The following is a 21,412-nucleotide window of genomic DNA, read 5'->3' on the forward strand; positions in this document are numbered from 1 at the left end:
AGTGAATGATACATACAGAACTAAATGTGAGGAACCTAGTGGAATAAATGTATAAAAGGTTTTTTGTCCTAACAAACCACCCAGAGACCAATACAATAGTGTGAATGAGCAATTTCTAATAGAAATTTCTGTGATGATGGAAATGGCCCTCTGTGTTGTTCAATACAGTAGCTGCTCACCAACTTTAGCTACTGAGCACCAGAAAGAAGTCCCATCAAACAGAGGAACTGAATTTTGTATTTCATTTATTACGAATTAATTTCACTTTCAATAACTACAGGTGACTATTGGCTATCATATTAGATAATGCAGATCTAGATAAAATCATAATTGAAAGAAAAACAAAGTAAGGTTATAAATGAGTGAGATTTAGAGTAGGAACAATGTCCTAATTAAGTCAAATTATCAAAGGAATGCATGGGGAGACATGGGCTTACTAAAAATGGTTCAACAGGTTGGATACTGGTAGAAAAATATTTAGATATAATCCTTTGATATTTTATAAACTTCTCTATGTGCTGTAGAATGTTTGACAACCCACTCAGACTTAATTGGAGCTCTATTGAGATATAATAACTACATAATCCCAATTATGTTGATTTCAATTATATCATACAATCACCTTTCTTCAAATAATATTATCAACATACAACTCTTCCCATTATGCAAAGGGCCTACTAATTCATGGTAGGGGATTTCTTAGCTTCTGTGACTCACTTTGAGGCGCTACTATGTAAAGTAATTATCTCCAGAATTTTATATAACAGACCTCATGCAATTTTCACTCAGCAGAAACATCCAGCTGGTCTCTTAGAGCAGGATGACAATGGTCCCCTCCCCACCTATATGCATTTCTTCCTTGCATGGGGCTATCAAGCCAGAACAATTTATTGAGAGTGCAAGATAAAGAGAAAAAGTGCACATTCCCAGGTCTCTGGGTAAGTATGGAACTCACTTCTTTCCTGAATCAGAGGCTTAAGCTGAATACATTTTAAAGCAGAATTTATGTATTTCAAAAATATGTCTTGGAAATGTTTAAAATGAAAGAGAGCAAATGTTAAGAAGATGTCATGAACTTTGAATGTTCCCATATTTAATTGGATTTAATTAAGATTGTCAAAAAGGTACAATACTTTCTTGGAGAAATTTCATTCATTCATTCATGTATCTGTTTAGTATGCACTGAGTATTAATATAAACCAGTTACCTACTGACAGTGGTGATAGAAAATAAAGTCACCTCGCCTGTCCTCAAACTCTTCATAGTCTTAATAGAAAAGAGCATACACAGGCAGGTTAAGTCATAAGAGACACGTGTAGGGTACCCTGTGCACACAGAATGAGAACACTTAGCCAGATCACAAGGGAAGCAATCAGAGAAGGTATCACTGGGAACATCAGAGCTGATGTGACTCAGGTCAGGAGTCGTATTTCTGTGTGAGTTAAGCCCAGAGACAGGCAATAGTGCCTGTGGGGGTGAAATATTCAGTTCCAAATAACTAAATCTTAGGTTTCTTGGGATATCTGTGTCAAGTTATCTGGTAGACAAGTGGATATAAAATCTGAAACTCAAGCCAGGCGCAGTGAGGTATGCCGGTAATCTCCATGACTCAGGAGGCAGGAGGATTACAATTGTGAGGCTGGCTTCAGCAATTTAGCAAGGTCCTAAGCAATTTAGTGAGATCCTGTCTCAAACAAACAAACAAACAAACAAAAAAACAAAAAACAAAACAAAGCAGAGGACTGGGGATGTGACTTGGTGGTTAATCGTTCCTGGGTTCAATCCCAGGTACCAAATAAAACAAAACAAAACAAACTGAAACTCAGGGGAAGGCATGGGGTAGATGAGAAGATTTGGGAGTGTTGTGCATTTGAAACCATAAGAGCTAGAGGACTCTCCCTTGGGCAGTATACAGAAGAAGAAGATTAAAAGGGCAGAGCTTGGGGCAATAGGGAAATCCCAGCATGGAAGAGCAGAAGAGGAGGAAAAAAATCACCTGGGAAGCCATCAGGAAGGCACTGCTGCGAGGAGCACCATGGATGCCAAGAGCAGGTCCTTCCCAGGCTCTAATCATCAGGAGATTCAATGCACCCACGAAATCCAGCCAACTAAATGGCAAAAACATTTTTAGTTTGGCAATTAGTGGAATCGCCAATAAACTTAGCCAAATCAATTCCAGCAAAATGATGGGGAGAAACTGGTTATAATGGATTGAAGAGTGAACAGGAGGTGAGAAGTGATAACAGCAAATGAATAGAAGTTCCTTTGGAAATTTCAGAAGAGTAACGATATTTCAGAATGTGGGTCCCTGGCCCAGTTCACCGACATAGCCCATCATACCACTGTGAAGCAGCTCTACTATGCTAGCCAGTCCTATGGCCAAGCTTTCTTACATTCCTAATTATAGACATTGATCAGAAAAACTTGGAAGCCAACAGTCCTGAATGTTAGTGAAGAGCAAAGAAGAGAATGAATGCAAAGGTTCTGGCAAACTAGAAATTGCCATACAAATGTCAGTTATTATGGTCATTATTACTACAATTTGGTCTTGTTGGATTTGGGTCAGTATATGAGCCCAGTTTATATCAGAGTTGAAAAACAAATTGAAAAGTCTGCCCCATGGAGTTTGTGGAGAGGAAACATCAGTAGTTAAATTATGCATTATGCATATAATTTAGACTTAAGAGATCCAATAGAAAACTGCAGTGAGCCACAATTGCCCTCTTTAGACAGCTCAATGTGAACTTCCTGGTAGAAAGAAAGCATTCCCTCGTCCTATGTAAATGAATGGGATAATAGGAGGATTGGCTGCTTGCTTGCTTCTCATTTCAGTTGGATAATTTGAATAAATTCTTTATACAAATTGTAACTGCTGTCATTTTGATAATAATCCAACTTGAAAATTTGGATTGTTGGGTGCAGACCCTTGCCAAGTCTAAACAAATGGAGGTTGGCTAATTAAGAATTTGAAGGGCGCTCTGGCACCACTAGTAGTTAGAATCTTTCCTTGCTATGAAGTCTCCAACATGGGCCAGCTTTTCTTATTGCTATTATATTCAAAATTAAGCAGGAATAAAATTCTATAAATGCCATAGACTACAAACTAATGAAAGAACTGGAGTCTTCCTCTTGCACCCACAGAATTCCCAAATTTAGTTTAATTTTTCTTCTTCCCTCTGAGTCCTGTTTTTCACAATATAATCCCTTCACCCCTGCCCCCCAAAATAAACAAATAATTGACTCTGTACCTTTTAACTTTTGGAACAAGTTCTATTTAAAAATATTCATTTATAGGCCGATATGATTGAGCACTTACTGTAAGTCTGGTCTTACTCAGGGGATGTAACTGAACAAGACAAAGTTTCTGCTTTCGAGGAGTGCATATCTATTTAGGGAAAAATGTTTAAAAACATGTCACAATTCAAGGAGATACATGCCGGAAGAAAGGCATCCGTGATGGAGTGATTAATCTTCCAAAGACTGGAAAGATAGTGCAGTAGAACAAGGATTCATAGAGGAGATCACATTTAAATAGAATATTTTGACATTTAAACAAGAGAAAGAAGAATACTGTCTCTCTCTTTTTAATTTGTATGTTTCTTGAGGTCACAGATTCTGCCTTATTCAACTTTGTTTTTCTTAAAACTACAGTGATTGGAACATAGGAACCCATAATACTTGCCAAGTTAAATCCAAATGATGTTAAGGTCTCCTTTTTCTTCTGTCTTCACTGTCTTCTTGAACATAGCACAGTTTGCATGCCTCATGTCACTGTTATAACATTAACTTAAAAGGTTATAGAAACATAATTTTCCCTTCAGTCTTTGTTCTATCTTATGCTTCCCAACTTCTCCAGGTAATGGTTTTGATTCTGATTGTCTTCATCTGCTTTATAAATTGAAATACATAATTAATTTAAGTTGCTGCTCCATTCCACACTTTGAAGATGTACAAATCCTAGTATCAAGACTTCTCAAACTTAGATGAGATATGACGCTGGCATCTAATATAATGCTTATCTTCTGTCATGTCCTTTTCAGCTCTCAAGATTTATGTATATGTATGTAGTTTCTTTATCCACAGCTCCAGATCTGTTTCAGGGGGGAATGACTCTTTTAACGTCTTAAAGATGAAGAGATAATAGTTAATACCATTTTTTAAATCAGAATATTTGGGGGCCTCAGAATTAAATGATGCAAGTCCCCATATAAAGGAAATAGCAAGCCTAATTGATCAAGCTGGCTTTCCGTGATTGAAGCTAAACACAACCAAACTAGCTGTGGACAATATCTGTGTTACAGGTAGTATGAATTCTTGGAGAATGAAAAGGTATTTAGAAATCACTTCAGAAGAGAGTATTATCGCTTCCCCTGTCACCATTACCATGGCTAGAGTCCTTCTGCAAATGTGCCCTCCAGCAGTTCTCTGTGGTTTAAGTCTAAACCTGCTACTGGCCAAGACAACTGTTTTACCATTTTGTTGTTATTTTGTTGCTTTCACTCTGTTACACCCCCCGCCTAAAAGCGTTGCTCAAAAAAGTCACTTCATTTTTAATTTGCTACATTATCATACTGTTTAGCCTACTTCTGTTTTTCTTAGCAGTTCCAAGCATTCTTTTGTTGTGTCCTTACAAGATCTTTATTTCATCATATCAAAGTCAAAGGATATATGAACTAGACACCCTTAGAATTAACATCTTTGACTTTCAGCAATGGTCTACCTTTCTGAGCCTGTTTCTATATAGCCTTTAAAAATTAAAGAGATTGCTGTCAAAGGATTTCTCAAGCCTTTTAGACTCAATCATTCTATGACAGTGAGGTATCTGTTTTGGAGGGAAAGATTTCCATACAAGATGGACCTCAACATAGTATTGAAATATTTATATTCAAATGTTAAATTTATCAAACTTATTTTCTAACCACTTACATGGCTACATACTTGGAATCTATATCAGATTTTGTATTTAGGATTTGTTTTATTTTTATTTTTTGGCAGTGCTGGGGATTGAACCAGGGCCTCAAGAATGCTAGGCAAGCTCCCTGTAGCTGAGCTATGCTCTGACCCCCAGACCCTCATGTGTGGCTTTGGAACATCACCAAACAATATGACTGAGGAATGAATACCAAGGTGGTAAGAGTGTGTGTGTGTGTGTGCGCAAGCACATGCATGTATGTACTGTGATATATACGTCACAGCATAAATTCAGGATGCTGTGAATGTATGACTATACCCGATGTAAACATGGAGTCCTTGATTTAATGAATGAAAAATAAATAATGAATTAGAGGAAAAAGAGGGTCAGAGAAATTTCAGGTAGGTGTACCTCAGGCAGGAAGGGCTAGATCATGTCATACCTAAGAATAAGATGGATTTTAAATGGTGAAGTGAAGTGATCAGATAGAATTTCCTTTCTTTTTCTTTTTTGCTACACTGGGGATTAAACACAGGGGTGTTCTACCTCTGAGTTATAGCCCCAGTCTTTTTATTTTTTTATTTTCATACAAGATCTAGCTAAATTGCCCAGGCTGGTCTTGAAATTGGAATCCTCCTGCCTCGGCCTCCCAAGTAGCTGGGATTACAGGTGTACACCACTAATCCTGGTAAGGTTTTCCTTTTCTTAAAGATTAATATGATTTCTTTGTGGAGAATGAATTGAAAGGCAAGAAAGACATTGGGAGACCTGCTTATTAGTAATCTATAACAGTTTTCTTCCTCTTAGTTTTCACCATGATTGGCAGCTGCCCCAAAGCACTTTCCTCTCTTCTCAAGAAATCTTTCAAAATATTCTCACTGTATCTTCATCTTTCTCCTTCTTTGTACATGTTGTCTTTCTCCCCAGGAGTAGCTGTCTGGTTTTTCTTCGTGAAAAACCCGTGCTTCTCTCTGACTTGCTAAATTTAAATTAAAGAAGCAAAGTGGGCATGAAATTGTGAAGCCTCAAGTCTCAGAAGAGTCTCATGCTTGGTTGAATTCTCTGTTGTCAATGTCTGGAAATTCTTCATTTTAAATAAGAAGCTCCATATTTTCATTTTTCAGTAGGCCCCCCAAATTCTTTAGCCATCAATGGAGCAAAGATTTTGGTTGTGTAAGAGCAGAGTGAGCAACACTCACTTCATTCTAGACTTGTGTTATGTAATGATCACACTGGGCGTGTCAGTGAGGGTGTGTCTAGGAATGATTGGCATGTGGCATAGGGATCTGAAGTGGAGACCCTCCCTAAGCATGGGCAGCACAGTCCAATAGGATAGTGGCTTGGATGGAAAAAAGTTGGAAAAACAAGGAAGCAGTGGCAGATGTCAGCTCCGTTCATCTTGAATTATTTCTCCATTGCTGCTCCAATTGCCTAAGGACATCAGAGTCCCACTCCTTCACTCTTACAAAGTAGACTCTGTCAGTGATTCTCCAGGGAGTTTCCAGATGCCTTCAGTATGGGATTGGAGTAACATCATTGATCCCTCTTGTATGAGGCTTCAGCATCTTGGGCTATGCAGCTACTGAATCTTCTAGCTCTTCAGTTTGCAGATGGTCATTGTGGACTATCCAGATTCTGGTTTTGTAAGCCAATTTAATAAATTCCCTTTTTACAGTCATACCTCCTATTGGTTCTGTTCCTGTGGAGAACCCTGACTAATACACGTCACCTACATGTTCAAAACTTTGTCCACTTTTTATTTTCAGCAGCACCAACATAATCCAAGTTACTATTGCCTTTTCTGTTTTTTGTTTTTTGTTTTTGGTATTATAGAATTAACATACAAATAACTAAAATTGGGCAAAATAGACTTTAAAACAAAAAGCATCTATCAGACATAAAGAGGGATATTTTACAGGCAAAAATAGAAAATTTAACAATAATAACTGGAGATTTCAATCAATATCTTTCAATAATGATTATAAAAATAGGTAGAAGATCAACAAGAATATAAACATTTTGAACAACACTATAGACAAACTAGACCTATTACATGTTTATAAGAATATACCTTCTTCTCAAGCACACATGGAGCACTCTTTAGCATATGGCGTAGATGGGTAATAAAAAAAAAGCTTTAATAAACCTAAAAGGATTGAAGTTGTACAAAGTATCTTGTGGAAATTAGAAACACACCATTATGTAATCACTGGGTTAAAGAAGAAATGACAACTGAAATATAATAACACTTTGAGCTGGATGAAGCCAAAAAGACCAAAATGCATGGGGTGAAGATAAAGCAATGCTCAGAAGAAAATCAATGGCTGCTCATGTCTATACTGACAGGAGAAAGAAAGGATTTCAAATAAATAACTTGATGTTGAGCTCAAAAACACTGGGAAATAACAGCAAACTGAGGGTGATATAAACTGAATGAAGAAAATCATAAAAAATTAGAAAAGAAATAAAACAGAGAAAAAAATCAATGAAACCTAAACTTTGTCCTTTGAAAGATCAGACTGACAAATTTTAGTTAGACTGATCAAGAAGAAAAGGAAGAACACACTCAGATTACAGAGTCAGAAGTGAAAGAGGGAATGTCACTGTTGACCATATAGAAATGAAATTTATAAAATGCTGTAATTATGAAGGAAAACTGAGTAATTGTTTGATAAATTAGATAATTTAGATTGAAGGGACAATTCCTAGAAATACTAAATCTATCTAAACTTTCTCAAGATGAAAAGGAAAATATAAGTAGATCTGTAAAATGTAAAAGAGGTCAAGACATCAAAAACCACACTGAAAACAAAATCCCAGCCCCAGATGGTGACTCCAACTGAAATCTATCAAAGCTTGAGAGAGTTAATATCACAACTTCACAAACTCTTCAAGTAGAAGAAGGAGGAACACTTCCCAACTCGTTATAGGAGAGCAGAGCTACTCTCAAACCACAAAACCAGACATAGACATCACTGGAGCAAAATATAGAAAACAGTATTTCTTATGAACGTGGACCCAAGAGACCTCAATGAAATGTTAGCAATCTTAAGCAATGTATAAAAATAACTATAAGCCTGGATCAATGGGATTTAACACAGGAATGCAAGATTTAACATACAAAAAACAATACAATGTTTGAAAGGATAATACTACCTGTTAGAGAAAAAGCATTTGTCAAAACCCAGCATCCCTCATAAAAACAAAGAAACTAGGAAAAAAGGAACTTTTTCGATTAATAAAGACATATAAAGAATCAAAAGTAAACATCATACTTAATGGTGAAAGACTGAAGACATTCCTTGTAAAATGAGGAACAAGGTAAAGGGTTTCACCATTATTCCTCCAGCTCAATATTTACTGGAGGGTCTGGCCAAGGCAACTAGGCAAGAACAAGAAATTAATGGCATCCCTTTTGGAAAGGAAGAAGTAAAAGTATTTCTATCCACCAATGATATTATTTTGTGTACAGAAAATCTTAAATCCACTTAAAAACCAACAGAACCAATAAATGAACTCAGCAAGGTTGTGGAGTACAACATCTATGTCAATAATCATATTCCTATAAACTTGCAATAAATGATCCAAAAATAAAACTAAGGAAAACATTCCATTTACTATAGCATCAATAAAGTGAAAAACTTAGCACTAAAATTAATAAGATTGTGCAAAACTTGCACTATGAATACTGCAAGAAAGACATAGTTGAAAGATGATGTGAAAGATTGAGATAAGTGGAAAGACACCTCATGTTCAGTCTGATATTTCCTCATAATATTAAACAGAGAAACACCATATGCATCAATCAGCCATTCTACTTCTGTCTACTCAAGAAAACTGACAACCTACATATAAACTTGTACATAAATGTGTAAGTCAGCATTATTCATGGTAACTCCAAAGTGGTAATCATTAATGAGTAACTAAATAAAATATGCCATACCCACGGAATGGAATTTTACTTTTGTCAGTAGAAAGAATGAAGTAATTGTACTTAACTACCACAGAGATGATCCTTGAAAATATCATGCTAAGTGGAAGAAAGCAGATACAAAAGAGCACATATTGTATGATTCATTTATATGTTGTGTCCAGAACAGGAGGGTTTATGGAGACAGAAAGTAGGTGAGTTAATTTCAATGTTTGGTTCCTTGGACCTCTTGTTAGGTCAATAGTTAAGAATGTGTCTTCTGAAGTCAGATTGTCTCTGTTCAAATCCTTCTTTAGAGGAGGGATTTAGGACAAGTAAGTCATTCAACCTCTCTGAGCCTCATGAACTAGAATTCAATTATGTTAGGAAGAAAAGAATTGGTGTCTGGTCATTATTTTAAAATGTGGATAAATTCAATTTTATAATTTTTTTTTTTGCCCAATTTGCAGAGCGTACCTCCTCACAGAACCATGTGAGAATTAATAAAGACTATACTGATGCACCATAAGGATTCAGTAAGTGGTAGCTATTGTCGTTGGCTGATAATTTAATAAAATTATTATCCAATTAATAATTTTATAAAAGAATGACTTTTAATCCAGAAGACAAAGAAAGGTATTATGCCAATAAAATCTTTAAGAAACACCCCTCCCCAAATATTGTGATTTGGTGGTTAAATTTTTACTTCTTATGTAAAACATTAAAAAAGAAGTGTTAGTGTTTCTAGATTTAGAGGCTAAAAGTATTCTTACTTTTTGTTTGCATTTGCCTTTTCTGATCTTGGACTTGATCTTTCTGACTCATCATTTGCTGTCCACATAAACGGAAGACTTACAAAGAGTTGAGAAGGCCTGTTAGCATTTGAAAAGTCAAATATACACCTGGAATTTAATATTTTTCCCCAAATAAGCTTCTTTCTTCCTTCAATCTTTTGAGCTAGGAGGCAATGAGTGTAGACCAAAACTCAGGGATCCTGTCTTTGGGGAGCCCATAATTTTAGACCAAAGAGCACCAACCTTTCAGAAAAGTAACTCCTGAAAGAACTCAGCACACATTTCCAGTGTTACAAAGGTAAGCAATTTCCTAGAGTAGGGACGCATTTCACACCAATACTGTTATTTCTTCCGAAGTATACTAAATGCCAATTAAATCTAATTCAATTTTTAAATTCAAATTAGTCTTTGTTTTTGGCATTTTTAGTGAGAAGAGATGGGAAATATGTTTTCAGAAAAAGTAAGAGTTCATTCTGAGTTCCCACTGATATTACAATGCAATTCCAAGGTTATGGAGTTTTTACTTAAATCTATTGATTGTCTGTCTATATTGACTCTGTTCTCTGCTGAAAATCCAAGCTTTCCCTGCCACCAGCATAATTGCATATTTGCTTTAAACCAAAATACACAGGCCACGGTCTCAAAATAATACTATGGTTACTGGAATTAGTTTAAGGTTTTATCACTGTCTTGAATACTTGCAGAGTCAAAACATGATTTTTTAAATTCACTTGGAAAAGTTCCTTCCTGTGGGGCTATGCCAATAACTCATGAAACAGCTAAAGTTCATTTGTATTGCTTTCCTTTCCATTTTCAAGGAGACTTAAAAATGGTTTCATAATTACATGAATATGTGCATTGCTCCAAAGTTAAATGATCAAAATAGTGTATAAACACCAATTATATTCAGAGAATTCTAGTTTCTACCTCTACCTGTCCCTTATACTCTAATCCACTCATTCCTACCTCTCTGTAAACTTCTTCAAAATTGCGATTTATACATCCATTTATATAAATCATTTTTATGAATGTTAGCACACTATAAGTAGTTATACTACTTAGAGATTGCTGCATAACATTATATTAAGTTATTTTACATTACTTTTCATAGCAACATGTTACTCTCTTATTTATATGCACTATAATAATCAACCAGTCATCTATTGATGGACATTTTTATTGGCAATCTTATCTTAATTTATAAATTACATTGCAATGGATAGTCTTGCATATATATCTTTTTGTGCATTTACTAATGTGCCTTTGAAATAGAATCCTAATGAGATGGCTGGGTTGAATGGTAAATACATTGATGTTGCTAGATGTTGTCAAATTTCACTTCAAGTTTATGCATTTCTAAAGCAATGCATGAAGTACCTGTTTCCTTGCAGATTTGTCAAAAAATATTCTGATTGTTTTTTATCTTTTTTTTTTTCTAGCACTGAGCATTGAACTCACAGCCTTATGAATGCTAAGCACCCACTCTACCACTGAGCTATATCCTCAACCCTTTCTTGCATTTTAAACATGATTTTAGGTACATTTCTTCTTTATTTTTGGAAAAGTTTCATGTATCAACTTATTAGCCATGAGTAGTTTATGTAGCTAATAATTTTCCACTTCATTATTCATCTTCTTAAAGCTTTATGTTTTTTGTCATATGAAAGGTGAGTGTGTGTGTGTGTGTGTGTGTGTGTGTGTAATATAACCAAACTCATTTCCCAGAATTTTAAGTATACTTAGGAAAGTTTTTCTTACAACCCAGGTATAAGAAAACTCATCTGTGTATATTTTTTGTAAGATGCATGGCTTTATATTAAACATGTTAATCTCTGACTCATTTGGAAGTCATCCTGCCATATAAACTCAAGGAAGCCCACCAAATTTATAAGCATGAGCAAGTGGCAGCTGGCTCCAGTGCACCAGTTGCTGGTGTGGAGCATGCCACTGACATGACAGCCATGTGTCCCCACTGTTGTTTTGTATCCACTTAGTCACAACCGTGTGTGTTACATCATCAGTAAAGTTCCTGGTGTCTCAAATATTCCAAATCCAAGGCTTCCTTGAACACAAAGTAAACATTTCATTATTCTTGATAAATAGCACAGGATAGCATTGGGGGCAGAATGTATTACTATTTGAAAAAAATTTGCCATTTCTCTATTTGATTTTATTTTTTGCTTTTGGTATAAAACAGTGATCATTCAATTGAATAAGAGTGCTGCTATTCTCAAAAACATCAACAAAATCATGAAATATCCACGGACGGAAATAATCACTATGTTTTTTTAAATGGCTTTATTTTTACCAGATTGGCACTGACTATTGCTTATAACAATATATCCACTTTCTTCTCTCAGGTTTAGAGAATTTACCATCCTCCAAAGGACACACCCAATATAAAATATAGCGAAGACTTACCACTACTGGAAGCATCGTTCAGGTTTAGCAGTCCTCCTCCTAGGCCTCTGTAACTATGGTAACTGTAGGTCCCATTTCCATTGATGTATAAGACCTCCTGTGAGCCGGGAACAGTCGACGTTGAGTAGGTAGCCTGGGCGGCCTCTGGTTTACACTGTTTGTCTGCTGAAGCAGATTCGTCCTGTAATAACAGACCACATTCCATTATTTATCAAGTCACCATGCTTTTTCACCTTGACCAGGACTATTTAAAGGTCAGCTACATAGTTTCATTGAACAAGGAAAACACATACAGTGAATATTACGTGAGCTCATATGCAGTTTCCACAATTTTGCTAAAAACTAAAAAAGAGCAACGAAACAAGGTGGACGCATCAGAGATGGAACAATTAGCAATTAATTTCCAACTGAACTTAAAATTATACACAGAGAGTCATTCACAGTAGTCAAGAAGTGGAAGCAACCTACATGATCACTGGTAAGTGAATGGATAGAGAAGACATGGTATACACTTATAATGGAATATTATTCAGCCTGTAAAAAGAAGGATACCCTGTCATTTACAACAATATACATGAAACTTAGGGAAATAAGCCTGTTACAAAAAAGAAAATGTTGCATGAGTCTATTTATATTATGTATCCAAGGTATTCAAATTCACAGGAACATAGAGAAGAATGGTGGTTTCCAGGTGCTGGTGGAGGGGAGGGCGGAGAGTCAGTCTGTAGGCGTAGAGTTTCAGTCATGCGGGGACAGTACAGGGATGGTCCTGGGGCTCTGTCACACAATGGTATGTGGTTGACAATATTGTACTGTGTACTTGGAAATTCCTGAGAGGGTGAGTTTTATGTTGGAAAATAAAATTAGGCGAAAATGAGCTAGGCTTAAAAATCATTTGAAGATAAATTATAATGGAAGGAAAATAAGCATTTAACCAAAGTTGAGTTTCTCAAAATCTTTTTCTGTAGTACTTCTTCCCTTTCTCCCTCACCTTTCTTTTTCTCTCCTTCCTTCCTTCCTTCCTTCCTTCCTTCCTTCCTTCCTTCCTTCCTTCCTTCCTTCCTTCCTTCCTTCCTTCTTTCCTTCCTTTCTTTCTTCCTTTCTTTCTCTCTTTTGCTACCAGTGATTGAACTCGGGTCATCCCCAGCCCTATTTTGTATTTTATTTAGAGACAGCATCTCACTGAGTTGCTTAGTGCCTTGCTTTTACTGAGGCTGGCTTTGAAATCATGAGCCTCCTGCCTCAGCCTCCTGAGCTGCTGGGATTACAGGTGTATACCACTGTGACCAGCTTCTCCTCCTTTTTCTATATAGTTTATGGTAAAAAAAATCAGCAAAATGTATGGAGTATTAACTCTAAGCTAGGCCTGTTACGTGCATTGCCACAGCCTGACAAGGGCTTTGATAAACATCCAGGTCTTTCAGGTTTTTTTTTTTTTTTTTTTTTTTTTTTTTTGCTTTTGCTTTGTTTTTAAAATACAACTATGTTCACGAAATTAGCATCAAACTATAGAACCATGTCAAACTGTGAGGAAATAAAAATTCAAATTTCTAATAAATTATATAAATTCTTATTGGTAAAACTCAGCTGTGAGTTTATAAAGTCTTATATATACACAACATATTTAATTTCACTTGTCTACTGCATTATTTATCCTCTTTCTTTTTTAAACAGGAAAGAAATACAAAAAGATTTCTAGTGAGTTCTTAGGAATGCTTTTGTCATACTTAGAAGCATTTTTGCAGGTCTTAAACTTAGATTACAATGAATATTTAGTTGGGCAAGTAACTTTCAAATCCTTTTGTGGCCCCAAGTGCTAGAAAAGAGGAAGTATGAGATGCGTTTGCTCCGTGGACTCAGGAGTGTTTTTATATTGAGTGATCCTCTAATTTTTCACATCATGAAAACATCGCTATGTCAACAGTTAATTTTGCTCTTGTCCTCTGATATGCTTAACTGTATTGAATGTTCAACACTGACCACCACATTCAGCCACAGACATTACGCAGATGAACTAGAAATTTCATTCTTTCATTTCTAGAATGATTATGAAAGCAAAGAGTAGCTTTAGAATTAAAAAAAAAAAAAAATGGAACTTGACTTCCCAATCTAAATAGTGGAGCCAGAAACAACAAAATTTTTCAAAGTAGACTGAATTAAAAATAAGAGGAAAATCCTGGGAGGGTAAATTACCTTAAAATAGCACTTTCCCTGAGAGAAACTGCCTTATGGAAGGGATCTAAAATAGAATCAGATTTCTGGTATTGCTGGCCCTACTACTTTGATTGGGAAATCAGTAACTTTCAGATTATTATTTTTAATTCTGAAAGCTACTCTTTTCCAGCAAAAAGTACTCAAAGAAGGAGAATTTTGAATTGTGGTTCTCTATAAAAGAGGATATTAGGTCTTTGTCAATCTTATCTCTGGTAATTGAGACTTCCAGACGTATTTCTATTTGACATATAGGTAAACAATGTATTTGTTTCCTTTTGTAGTCAAGGTGAACTTGTACATTATAAGTAGGAAAGAAACTTAAGTTATCTACAACATTAAGAATATTTACAGAAATCAGTTGTTGTTGGCAGTCATAATAAGCAGGCCTGAGGTCAATAATTATACCAACCACAGGGCTACTGTGAATGAGAATTATTAACAAAGTCAGTAATATTAGTGGCACAGAAGCAAAGCAACTATTGGAGTCCAGAACCAACTATTTTTAAATGGCATGTTATAGTGACAAAGTGAATGAAAAACAGTTCAACCAATGATGGCTACACCTCATACACTATCCATCAGCCCTTCATAAGAGTTCAATGAAATTGTCTGCCATTTAGAAGTGCCAACCTCTCTCCTGGAGACAGAGATATGTATATGAATATATTATACATATGATAATACTGAAATTATATATGAATGCAATTTATAAATATGTATTATACATGTGGATACATATATAAAATCTAAAATCAAAAATACTCCGATACCTAAAACTTTTTGAATGCCTATAGGATGCTCAAAATTTTGGAATTTTGGAGCACATCAGAGTTCAGATTTTTGATATGGGGTCGCTCCATCCATATTCTATGGAAATATTCCAAAAAACTATAAATATCCAACACACTTCTTATTCCAATCATTTTAGATAAGGGATACTCAACTTGTGTATACACCTATTCCTCCATATTAGAATAGAAAAGGATAGGATAGAAAGCATTGTCGCTTCAATATTTTCTTGTTAATTCTTTTTAAGGTAGAATGAATTCATATTATTAAATGTGCTGTTTTTAAAATTTGCCTCAGCCTTTCATTATCAACTGTTGTTCCAAACCACAATAATCACTTAGCAGGCAGATATTTAATCCCATTAACAAACAAAACAGACTTTGTAGGAGTTATTTGTATCCAAACACAATTTTACATCATTCATGTTTTTGGCAGTTCACTCTATATTGAGAAATACAACATTCAAAACTTCCAGTAAAATCTGTTCCGTAGGAACTGGATGCGATGGCACTCTCCTGTAATTCTTACTACTCAGGAGGCTGAGAAAGAATGATTTGCAAGTTTGAGGTCAACCTGGGCAATAGAGTGAGAGAATAATAATAATAATAATAATAATAATAATAACAACAATACTTTTTATTATAATTATTATGGTCTTTGGGGCAAAAGTTTGGTATAAAGTTAATTTATTTGGTATAAAGTTATTATAGGGTCTTTGGGGCAAAAGTTTGGTATAAAGTTAATTTGTGTTTCATCCTAAGTGATTATGATTATTAGTTTCAGAGAAAGATATTTTTAACATTAAAAAAAACACCCTCTAGAGTCACATTGTACCTCTGCAAGCAGCTTATAATAATCATTAGTTCCCCAAGTTTTCACAGCTGAGAGTTGACCTTCTGGATGGCTATGAAGATGGTTTCATAACCATTAGTTTCATAAATAATATGTTATAAGATTTTATGTCTGTGCAATGAAATAAATTTAGTTCATCAACAAAATAAATAAATAAATTCCTCTCCTGGTTTTCATCAAAAATATAAACCCTGTCCTGGTGGCACAGCTTTGGATTTTACTGTTAGGAACTGGACTGAGAAAATTTTGGACTTCCAAATATTCCAAACTTGGCATATTACATGGATGAAGCGCACAGATTGAATTCCTAACTTACCCCTGAAGAATTCTTTACTCTGGTACATTTTTTCCCTTCAAAATGGAAGTTGATTATACTTAACTTTTTGATAATAAGTTTTCATAAAACATCATGGAAAATGTTACATTAGCTTCACTATATCACCCAAGATTTCCATTTTCTAAGATTTTACTAAACATTCTTTGGATTTTTACAAACTTTTCTTTGCCCATAAAGACGATCAGAAAGCCCCAATTAAATTATGGCCAGATTCAGTAATCTACATACCTGGCATTTGTTTGCATTTTACTTTATATATTTGTAGTACTTAGGAGTTTGCAAGGCAATTTTGCTTTAATATGAAATTATATTAGTGGCATTTCATGTGACATGACCAGGGCAATGTATTAGTGACCCAACTTTTTAAGATAAAGGACCTTGCATAGACCCCCAAATACTCTTATCAGTACAAAACAATAAACGTGAATAAAATGTTGGGCGTGGTGTGCTTGAATTGCCTATGAGATGATTACTGGATTTTCCCTGTGCATACATGTTCATTGTAGTCTATGTGGCAGTTTTTTAATATAAGATACTGTTTTAAATTTCTTATTTGCTCTATCCAGAGTGAAGGAGTGCAACTTATTTCATGTATGAATTATTGGAAAACATCTCTATCTTCTAAAAGCTTCTCTTCCATTTGATAGAAAGTGTTCCAGAACTGAGTACATTGCTGAGTTTCCCGGGAAACTCATAAAAGATCTGAGAGAACCAGAGCTTCCATTAAAAATGTTTTCCTGCTAAGAAAAAACTGTCTGCATCTATTACTTGGGATGATGAGAGGTGATTTTGATTCCATCAACAAAATACAGTTCCCACAGACACACGCTCTCAAATACAACAGCACGCAGAATTTCCTCCATGCAGGAAGAAGTATTCCACGTGGTTTTATCCACTTGCTGGCCATAGCGAATGATTTGATGCCAAAATTGCAAAGATACTCCCAATCCACAAAGACAGACAATGAGGAAAGCCATGTTTGGACCAAATCCAGGTCAACTTAACGACAAGCTTTGAAATAACAGAGAAGTTAGATTAAATGTGTTTCTGACTTAAGAAACAAAAATAGAAGCAAGATAGCTGTTACCAGAGTTTTATCAAATGTTTCAAGAAGCAAGTTATTTAAAAAAATTTTTTTTATTTGTTCTATTAGTTGTACATGACAGTAGAATGCATTATACATTTTGATAAGTCACACATAAATAGAGAGTAATTTCTCATTTTTCTGATTGTACGTTGTGCAGGATCACATCGGTCATGCAGCCAAGTCATACATGTACATGAGGGAATAATGTCTGTTTCACTCTACTATCTGTCCAACTCCCGTACCACTTCCCCTCCTTTCACTCCCCTCTACCTAATATAAAGTAACTCTGTTCTTCCCTTGCTAACCCCATTGTGAATTAGCATCCATATATCAGAGAAAACATTCAGCCTTTGGTTTTATGGGTTTGGCTTATTTTGCTTAGCATCATATTCTCCAATTCCATCCATTTACTGGCAAATGCCATAATTTTATTCTTCTTTAAAGCTGAATAATATTCCATTGTATATACACCATATTTTCTTTATCCATTCTTTGGTTGAAAGGCACCTAGGTTGGTTCCATAGTTTAGCTATTGTGAGTTGAGTTGCTATAAACATTGATGTGGTTATGTCACCACAGTCTGCTGATTTTATTCCTTTGGGTATAAACTGAGGGTGGGATAACTGGGTCAAATGGTGGTTCCATTCCAAGTTGGAACAAGTTATTTTTAATACAATCTTTGTAGCACTATTGTACACACATACTACACATGTACGTGATTTTGTAAACCATAAAAGTTTGATCTCACTTGCATATGGAATTTCATAAAGTTGAACTGATAGAAGCAGAGGAAAATGATGGTAACCAGAGACTTGGACCTGGCAGGGAGGGAGTAGAGAGAGGTTGATCCAGGTATGGAGTTTCAGATAGATGAGAAGCATAGATTTAGTCACCACAGAGTGACTAAAGTCAATGCATTGCATACTTCAAAACAACTAAGAGTAAATTACACTGAGGCTGGTGCCATAACTTGGCTATTGTGACTTGTGGTGCTACTAATATTTATTGCTACAGTATGTTGACTTTAATTATTTAGGATAAATACTGAGGAATGGTATAGCCGGGTCACATTGTGGTTCCATTCTTACTCTTTTGAGGAACCTCCATACTGATTTCTATAGTTGTTATACTAATTTACAAACCCACTAACAATATAGAAGTGCTCCATTTTCTCCATATCCTTTCCAGGATTTATTATTGCCCGTATTCTTGATGGCTGCCATTTTAGCTGGAGTGAGGATGAAATTTCAGTGTAGTTTTACTTTTTCCCAGTTGCTAAAATTGTTGAACATTTTTTCATATATTCGTTGGCTATTTGTATTTCTTTTGAGAAGTATCTGTTGAGGGGAGTTCATTTCCCCTTTTTAATTTTTTTTTCTTTTTTTAGATGGTAGTATTTTTGAGTTCTTGATATATTCTGGATATCAATCCTTTGCCAAAAAAGTTGTTAGCAAATATTTTCTCCCATTCTGTGGATTTTCTCTTTACATTCTTGTTTCATTTGCTGTGCAAAAGCTTTTTAATTTGATGCCATTCTATTGATTAGTTTTGGTATTATTTCCTTAGTTTTATGAATAAGGAAGTTGTTGTCTGCACTTATATGTTGGAATGTTGACCATATGTTTTCTTTCTGGGACTTTCACAAGTTTCTGGTCTAGTTCCTAGGTCTTTGATCTATTTTAAGTATTTTTGCATAAGGTGAGAGAGAAAGCTCTAGTCTCATTCTTTAACACAGGGATAACCAGTCTTCCCTGAACCATTTGTTTAAAAGCTATCTTTTCTCCAACGTATGTTTTTGGTGCATTCATCAAGGATCAGATGACCATAACTGGACAGGCTTGTCTCTGTATCTTCTATTCTGTTCCATTGTCTATGCCTTTCTTTTGATAGCAGTACCAGCAGTTTTTATTACTATGTCTCTGTAGTATAGTTTGAAATCAGTTTTTTTTTTTTTTTTTTTGCTTAGAATTGTGTTATGGTTTGGACATGAGGAGTCCCCTGAAAAGTCCTGTTAATGTAGAAATATTCAGAGGTGAAACAGCTAGATGATAAGAGCTATAACCTAATTAGTCCATCCTAGTTTGAATGGACCAACTGGGGAGTAATTGTAGGCAGGTGGGACATGGTTGGAGGAGGTGAGTCAGTAGCCATGTGTGTTGAAAGGGTTCATCTTCCTGAGACCCATTTCTCTCTCTCTTGCTGCTTCCCGACACCATCATGAGCTGAGCAGCCTTCCTTCCCACTAGGCCTTTCCCCCATGATATGCAGCCTCATCTTGGGTCCAACATAAAGGAGTCAACTGTCTACAGAATGATACCTCTAAAAATGTGAGCCCCAAATAAACCTTTCCTCCTCCAAGTTGTTCTCATCAGGTATTTTGGTTAAAGAAAGCAAAAGCTAACTAAAATAAACTGCTTTAACTATTCTTAGACATTTATTCTTCTAAATGAACATTTTAGGAATATTTTATCTAGTTCTGTGAGGAATATCAATGGTATTTTGGTGGGGATTGCATTGAATCTGTATATCACGTATGGTAATATGGCCATTTTAATATTAATTCTATCCATCCATGAATATGGGAAGTCTTTCCATTTTCCAGTATCTTCTCCAGTTTCTTTCTCCAGTGCTTTATAATTTTCACTGTAGAGTTCTTTTACAAAAGATTTGTTCCTAGATTTTGTTTTGTTTTGTTTGTTTAGGCTATTCACCTCTTTGCTGAATTTTTTATTATCACTAGCAGTCTCCTGGTGGATTATCTAAATATAAGATCATATCATCTGTAAACAGTGACGACTTGCCTTCTTCCTTTCCTAGTTTTAATCCCTTTTATTTCCTTCTCTTGCCCAACTGCTCTGGCTAGAATTTCCAGTACTGCATTAAATAGAAATGGTAAGAGTGGAAATCCTTATCTCATACTGAATTTTAGAGAAAATACTTTTAGTTTTTACCCATTCTCTATGATGTTGACTTTGGGTTTGTCATATCTAGCTTTACGATGTTGAGGTAAGTTCCTTCTATTCCTTGCAAAACTTAATTAAAGAAAACAACACCTGTACTACCATCAGTGCACCCTGCTCTAGTTAGTGCGTCATACCATGATTTCTTTCTTTCCTTTCAGCACTTCCCTCAAACACCCAAGTCCTGGTATCACCACCACTATCACAGACCTGAAAAACTCATTTTTGATGCCAACTTCAGAGCTTCATTTCTCTCATTTGGGCTACTGTGATGAACCCCCGACTCTGTTTCCTCTTCACATCTTATCAAGTCTTTTTTTCTTTCATTTCCCCATCCCCATTCACTTATGAGGTCAATTTCTCTTTAAAAACTATTTTTTTTTTCCTGGAAAACAAGGCCAAAAGTTCCTGGCATGCAACGTTTGTTAGAGTATGAGAACAGACTTCCAGTCACATTTTCTGTTACTTCCCCTTTTGTACCTTAAGCTGAGAGAACTCTCATCAGAGTCATTTTCTGGGTCACATAAATTCACAGTATATGGAAAGGTTCTCATACTTGCTGTATGTGTTATAACCTCTGACATCAGTTTGTCATGTGATCATTAAATCTAATTTCCAAAGTTGTAATATATGTATTTCAGGTTGAAAAACAAATTAAAATTCTTTTCTTTCTTTCTTTCTCTCTCTTTTTTTTTTTTTTTTACTTTTCATGTGAAGTAAAACAGTGTTATGTAGATAATGCAGATAAAGCAGGCTTAGATGTTACCTGCATGAAAAAAGTTAAGGGGAAAAATATCTTTGCCTTTTTGCATAACCCAGGTAAGATACAATAAGATTTGGATTAACCAAGAAGATTACCCTCCCTAAATCTTTATGTTCCAGAAGCTCTTACACAAAACAGCAGAGCATATTAATTAGAAATTGTGTTATCTCTTCTCCCATACACAATTTAAGAAAAAATGCAAGTAAAACAAATAGAGAGTAAAAGATATTGTAAAAGAGAAAAAAAAAAACCCCACTCAACTGTATATAAATTAGTTCTTTTAGTTCTAAGATTATTATAAATTAAAAGACCTTAGACCAAATAGTTTACTGAAGATAGAAAAAAAATATAAAAGGAGTGTCAACACAATGCA

The 21,412-nt window shown here is 35.3% G+C and overlaps 1 protein-coding gene across 3 annotated transcripts in view; it reads right to left on the reverse strand.

Moving 5' to 3' along the window:
• The window catches only part of Nol4 (nucleolar protein 4), a 337,271-nt gene that overhangs the window by 13,815 nt on the left and 302,044 nt on the right, over positions 1-21,412 (reverse strand). For all 3 annotated transcript variants that reach the window (XM_047525899.1, XM_047525898.1, XM_047525900.1), the window contains one exon: positions 12,038-12,218. In XM_047525899.1, coding sequence (XP_047381855.1) covers positions 12,038-12,218 — 181 coding nt within the window. The remainder of the gene's footprint in view (positions 1-12,037; positions 12,219-21,412) is intronic.

Source organism: Sciurus carolinensis, chromosome 15 (assembly GCF_902686445.1).
Source record: "Sciurus carolinensis chromosome 15, mSciCar1.2, whole genome shotgun sequence".
In the NCBI taxonomy this organism is placed as follows: domain Eukaryota; kingdom Metazoa; phylum Chordata; class Mammalia; order Rodentia; family Sciuridae; genus Sciurus; species Sciurus carolinensis.